General features: G+C 37.3%; 1 protein-coding gene and 1 long non-coding RNA gene across 2 annotated transcripts; both read left to right on the plus strand.

Annotated features, from left to right (window-relative positions):
* Window positions 1-2,068, plus strand: LOC112139704. Its single transcript, XR_002918043.2, has 4 exons — window positions 1-62; window positions 403-470; window positions 567-658; window positions 1,429-2,068. It is a non-coding gene; the product is annotated as an uncharacterized LOC112139704 (long non-coding RNA).
* A 938-nt stretch (window positions 2,069-3,006) lies between these two features.
* Window positions 3,007-5,951, plus strand: LOC112139702 (solute carrier family 12 member 4-like). Its single transcript, XM_036211091.1, has 5 exons — window positions 3,007-3,150; window positions 3,698-3,796; window positions 3,942-4,061; window positions 4,204-4,308; window positions 5,496-5,951. Exons 1-5 carry the CDS (start codon window positions 3,128-3,130, stop codon window positions 5,833-5,835), a joined length of 687 nt encoding a protein of 228 aa, XP_036066984.1. The 5' UTR covers window positions 3,007-3,127; the 3' UTR covers window positions 5,836-5,951.
* Window positions 5,952-7,058: the final 1,107 nt, after the last annotated feature.

Below are 7,058 nucleotides of genomic sequence, written 5' to 3' on the forward strand. Positions count from 1 at the left end.
TGCACGTGTTAAAAAACCAAGCAGCCAGGACACCGGACACAAAAAATCCTACTGAACTTTCAGTATGTATTCAGTGTAAAAAAATATTAAAATAATGTGATTTTGTCAGAACTTTTTGTCAGTAACTCAAGCACATCACATGTCCAATAACAGACGGTCTGTTTCTAACTTTGCCTCTTTCGGGTTTTCAGGATGGTTTTCTCACTGTAGAGTGAGAATAATAATGTTTCAGATGTTGTTTCTTTGAAACAAATGATTTGTAGTTGTGACTAATGAATGTTGTCTCATGTTTTTTGTAACCAACCAATATGCTTGTTATTTTTTGTACCCTCTATTTATTTTTTGTACATATTCTAGACATTTGCCATAATGACAATTGACTTGATATTTTTTATCTTTCAGACTCTTGTCCGTCACATATATAATAACATTGGAGAGCAGCTTCAGTGGAAGGTCCGGCCAACCGACCAGTATGTTTCCTCTCACTCTTGTTTTAAGAAAACAATAACCTACAAGAACCCCTGACAATTATGAAATATTGTCTTATCTTTTCACTTTTTTTAAAGTTTCAGAACAAAGCACAACGAGGAGGTGACTGCAACAGTGGTGCAAGCAGTGAAGGACGTGGAACCAAATTGGAGTTACCATCAAGTTCGAAGTATGTATTGCACACTTATGTAAAGTTGGATTTAGATTATTCACAATAAGTTGAGGTTACTGTAGCTGGGTTTCTATTACACATAAGCACAAAATTTTTTCTAAATGTTGGCATGTCAAGAAAAATAAATCTTTCGTAATTGTTCTGTTTCAATTAAAGTCTGTTTTTTTTTAAGAATAATGTTCCCTGGGGAGTTTCATTATAAATTTTTTNCTTTATGTTAGGCCCCGCACCCCTAGACAAATTGGGGCGTAACATGGAGGAAAAACTAGAAGCAGTATCCCAGACTCAAGAAATCCTATTGCACGTGTTAAAAAACCAAGCAGCCAGGACACCGGACACAAAAACTCCTACTGAACTTTCAGTTGGTATTCAGTGTAAAAAAATATTAATATATGTTGAAAGAATGTGATTTTGTCAGAACTTTTTGTCAGTAACTCTAGCACATCACATGTCCAATAAAAGACGGTCTGTTTCTAACTTTGCCTCTTTTGGGTTTTCAGGATGGTTTTCTCACTGTAGTGAGAATAATAATGTTTCAGATGTTGTTTCTTTGAAACAAATGATTTATAGTTGTGACTAATGAATGTTGTCTTATGTTTTTATGCATAAATCAACCTAGTCTGGGCTGTGAATGGAGTCAGACTCCAACTGCTCTGTTTGGTACCCTTTAAGAGAACCCCCTGTCAAAGTCTGCATGGCACATTTTGAACAGTCCACTGGAAATAAACATGCTAATTAATATGATGTGTACATTTTCCATCTACTAGGAGCCTGTAATCGAGCTTTTGAAAATATCAAGTCCAGAGAGCGAATGGAGAGAGATGGAAGGAAAGATGACGTCAAGAGGAGGAAACTCCTAACTAGTAGGCGTGATCGGGTGAGTTTTCCTATCTGAATAATGGTTTTGATTAATTTAATAAGATCATTGCATGGTCCATTTAAACAAAATTATTTATGTTTATGTGTAGAAGTTTATAATACTTTATATTCTCCAGTCTGCTAGTGTTTTTTATATTGTATTTGTAGTACAAAATTTTTGGAAAGCCATAATCTGACCTAGTGTGGCTATCACCTGTTATACCTAAACTGCTTGGCACTGAGTTTGCATATAGACACACGTACAAATACAAAATGCATAAGCTGTTTTTTCTTATTATAAAAAGAAAATAATTGTCTCTTCAAGCGTTGGACGAAAAGAGAAAAAAGGGTATAGAGCCAAGGTCAACTCACACAAGACAATTTTACGGCAAGGAACCCACCACCTGTGAACTCTTCTGCCAACTATCTGGCAGAAGAGTGGGTCATGGAGTCTAAAAAAAAAATAGGTGCATGTTTGTGTTGTGTTGTGTGCATATTTATGCAGTGTTGTGTGTTTTTCTTTTAATAAAATAATTTGAGTGAAAGCTGCTTTTCTGTCACCTTTATTTTGTGCATTCTTTTTGAGATAACTGGAACCTTGAAATATCCTGACATCAGGTATGATGAGTATACTGACTTCAGAAATCAAGATGACCTGAGTGAAATCTGGTGATATACTGACATCAGATATGATGGGTATCCTGGTCTCAGAAATCAAGATGACCTGAGTGAAATCTGGTGATGTCCTTACATCAGATATGATGGGTATACTGACCTCAGAAATCAAGATGACCTGAGTGAAATCTGGTGATATCCTGACATCAGATATGATGGGTATCCTGGCCTCAGAAATCAAGATGACTTGAGTGAAATCTGGTGATATCCTGACATCAGATATGATGGGTATACTGGCCTCAGAAATCAAGATGACTTGAGTGTAATCTGGTGATATCCTGACACCAGATATGATGGGTATATTGGCCTCAGAAATCAAGATGACCTGAGTGAAATCTGGTGATATCCTGACATCAGATACCCTTAGTGTTGGGATATGGCCTGAATCTGACATTTTGCCGCATCTGATATTCGGAGTGAATCTCAACTCCAGATTCTATCAGAATAATTGTGTCCCATACCCGGAGTGGATATGCCAAGGACGTGAACTCAGGAACTGTCATGGTCGGAGTGTATCCACCTTGGATATCACCAGCTATGGGTTATGTTTGAAGATATCCAAAGAAAAATCTCTCCGGATTCTGGGGGTTTTTGCGCAGTGTTAATGCATAATTGCTGCCTTCTTGTAAGCAAACATTTTTTGTCTATTTTCATTTAAATATAAAGAAATGAAAACCCATAAAGTGTGTGTCATGGCAGATCTGCTGTATTGGATTAAGACTTACACCAGAAGAATTAGGAAAATATTTTAACTTCAATAATACACATTCTTAGAACTATAAGCACAGTAGTATGCCTTTAAAGATCTTGAAATGTTTTTTTTTCTTTTTCTGATAGGTCTTTGGTCATGGAAAGTCCAATGGAGAACCAACATGGGCATTGCTGCTAACTGGTCTCATAGCTGAGCTGGGGATACTTATAGCCTCTTTGGACATGGTAGCTCCCATCCTTTCCATGTAAGCGTATTTGATATCCCACAGGAAACGTGTATCAATATTATTGTTGCACAACCCCCTGCTTTTACTGCATCACACAAGCAGATTTTGACACGTCGGGACCCCGTTTAAACAGAGTCATAGGGGCTCTTTACTTCCTTTTTTTCTCCAGTTTTAAAAACCTGCATGAGTTAAAAGACCTGCAGCTGTAGGGGAGATAAGAAATCTGAGAGGAGAGCATCTATCTACAGATATACAATGTGTCATTTCTTAACTTTGACTGTTTACATGCCAAATTAATGGTTGGGTAGAACACGCTACAACATTTTACCCTTAAGGCAATATTGTTTATTTAGAAAAACTGGGTAAACACTAATGATAAATATTTATTTTATTTTCTCTAAAAGTCTTAAACAAACAAAAAAAACCCTAATGAATTAGTTGGATGTCTACATACAGGTACTCTAAATAGTTCTATCGTGCCAATGTTAAACACATGCACCAGTTTTGTCTGTTCTATCCTGCAAAGAAATCTACAGGTTGTTGTTTCTATTTACTTTTTCAACAGGTTCTTCCTGATGTGCTATCTTTTTGTAAACTTAGCCTGTGCAGTTCAGACTCTTCTACGAACACCCAACTGGAGGCCAAGGTTCAAGTATTACCACTGGTGGGTGAAGTTGAGACACTGTTTGCACATGTTTGCATCTTGTATGCTTCTGATACATTTCTTCATCCTTTTTTCCCTCTTGCAGTACGATTTTGTTTGTTTCCCTTTTTTTTTTTGCTAATGGTTTGGTCATTTAAACCCACAGGGCTCTGTCATTTCTCGGCATGAGCATGTGTCTGGCACTTATGTTTATATCCTCCTGGTACTATGCTATTGTAGCCATGGGCATCGCAGGGATGATCTACAAGTACATTGAATATCAGGGGTATGTATGAAATTGATGTCACAGTATCTTAATGTTTCCTTTCTGGAAGTGTTCCTCTGACCTGCTTGTCTTTATAGCAAAGCTTCTAAAGAGTGATCTCTCCTCTTATCTTTTCCTATATTTTATTCACTAATATAATTAGAGCAGAGAAGGAATGGGGGGACGGTATAAGAGGACTATCCCTTAGCGCTGCGCGTTATGCTCTACTGAGACTTGAAGCCGGTCCCCCACACACCAAGAACTGGAGGTACAACCACAACAGCAGAAGACACCGTCTCGTCACAAAAACATCAGTTACACAAACACAAAGATATTTCAAGCAAAGGATACCAAGTAAATGTAATAAAAAGAAAAACCTTAGCTGTTAGGGAGATGTACAGTTCCGTTTTTCATTTTCAAACCAATCTTTAGACTTTTCATGACCTGTGATCTCTTCCATATGCCATGTGCTGCTGAGATAAGCAACCAGTCTGTCTTGCAGTAAATATCCTCACATCTGGATTCAGTTATGCAGAAACATGCAGCCTTCCCTCTCTGTTACCCAATAACCTATAAAACAGTCACATTATTATGTTAACACATTTTTTTCAGTCAATGCTAAATGTTTAAAAGTACAATTTGCCTTTGAGGAATGTTAAAATATAAATCTAATATGACTGGTTGAAACAAATGGGCAAATGAAAAAAAAATGTTAAAAGTGAATCTGGTTAAAGAATGGGACCAGCTCTGTGGCCTTGTGGTAGAGTGTCCACCCTGAGAAGGTCATACCACTCTAAAAATGGGACCCAGGGCCTCCCTGCTTGACACACAGCATTAAGGGGTTGGATTGGGGGTTAAACCACCAAATGGTTCCCGATTGTGGCTGTGTCTGCAGCTCTCCACTCCCCAAGGGGATGGGTCAAACGTGGAGAACAACACTCACAAACCTAGGTCTATGACAACTAATGGGATTTTATCTTAATATTATAGATAGATGCAATTTGTTGAATTGATAATGCAGAAGTTATAGTGTAAAAAAAATGTAAATAAATGTCTGGGGCACATGTGGGAGTTAAATAACACCAAAAGTATGCGTTCCAGCAAGTTAGAATGCAACACAATACTACCACAGAGTTTAGTCTGTCTGTCTTCAACAAACCTCCACTTCACAGGAAGTTATGTTTTAAATGCAGAGGAAATAGCAGATGAAGCACTTTGATAAGAAAACAGAAAAATGACTCAGCAGTTATTGCTGACTTTGAGAGAGAAGATGTGTAGATATACGAAGAAGATCATTTTTTTCAGGGACGTAGAGGCAAAAGAGAAAATAGTGAAAATATTTAAAGGTTTTGCATGTCAGGCTGTTACTTTTTGAAGGAGTGAACATTCAAATATTATGAATAAACTGAATTTCTTCAATTCAATTTGTCTGACATTGATCATTCTGCCCCACAGACCTCAGTTGTTAGTGCTGCTGAAGCTCGATGAAGACCTTCATGTGAAATACCCCCGGATGCTGACTTTTGCCTCCCAGCTGAAGGCAGGAAAAGGTCTGACCATTGTTGGCTCCGTTATTAAGGGTAACTTCCTGGACAGCTTTGGGGAAATGCAGGCAGCTGAACAGGTAAATTCTAGAGAGCAACATATAACGTGCACCATTGTTCTCTGTTCTACAGCTTTGCTGACTGTGCTGAAGTTGATTGTAGCACTTTTTGTAACTTCATTGAGATATTCATTTTTCTTTACTAGAGCTCATTATTATGGTTATATTGTAAATATCTTATATAGTGCCTAATCTATAACCACCAGGGGCTATGTGGGGTTCAGTGGCTTGGGCGCTTTAGCCTGAGCGGTCCGGTCTGATATTTTTAGCGTTTCTAATGTGAAATGGAAACAGTTCCGACCCGTACCTCTTGATGGCACTCATCTGTTGTAGGGTGGTTGACCTAACAATACTGTAATGGGAGTATTAAGTAAATAAAACAGGGCAGGTCATTGAGGTCAGATTAGAAAGTATTTGAGGCTTTAAGAGTTTTCTATAGACTATTTCTTTGAGAATTAAAAATAAAATAAACACATCTGTCATGATTAACTTGAGTTGACAACTCTCTATCGACAATAGTAAAAGTGTTAATACCTCTTAATTAAAAACAAACAATTTTATAGTAATAAGAAAAAAGTAAAAATGCTACTTTCTCTGCCAAACTCATTATATTATTGAGTTTTTCTTGTGTTGGTGCTGTTTCCTTTTAATGACATACTTTTTATTGATTTTTGCTCTCTTTACAGTACACACACACCCTTCCCACACAAATATACCCAACACACCTACATGTTAGCATATCAGTAAACTATACTATGCATACATACGTTTACAAATATAAATAATGATAATTAAATATATATATATATATATATATATATATAATTGAGCTACTGCGACAGACTGGCGACCTGTCCAGGGTAAACCCCGCCTTCGCCCTTCAGTAGCCGGGTTAGGCTCCGGCACCCCCGCGACCCCGAAAGGGACACAGCGGTCAAGAAAATGGATGGATGGATGGATAATTGAGCTAATAGTAAAGATGTAGTAGGCAAAATAAATAAAGAAAACAAATTATAGTCATCCCCTTTTTAATTGTTATTGCCTTTTTCTCATTTATTATCCTACTCTCCTCCAATAGCCGGAACACAAGACCCCCTTTACTGTAAAACTGATGTAGTCTGGACAGCTATTGTTATTCTTTACAGATTTTTCATTTAAAAATATGTAACTTGATTCCAGATTTCATCAAACTCTACAACATTATCCCTCACAATAGGGAATATGTTAATTTTTCCAGGGTCACTGGCTAGTGGTTGGCCTCTGGATGTTCCTCCAGTTCAGACCTATGACCCATTTAGCCTGTAGCGGAGAGAAATCTATTAGTTTATGTTTTTTTTTATTTTTTTATGTCTAAATCTTTTTATACATATGTAAAATACATAGTTTGGGATCTAAGGGATAACACTTGGATATCA

This window comes from Oryzias melastigma, unplaced genomic scaffold (genome assembly GCF_002922805.2).
Source record: "Oryzias melastigma strain HK-1 unplaced genomic scaffold, ASM292280v2 sc00507, whole genome shotgun sequence".
Lineage (NCBI taxonomy): Eukaryota > Metazoa > Chordata > Actinopteri > Beloniformes > Adrianichthyidae > Oryzias > Oryzias melastigma.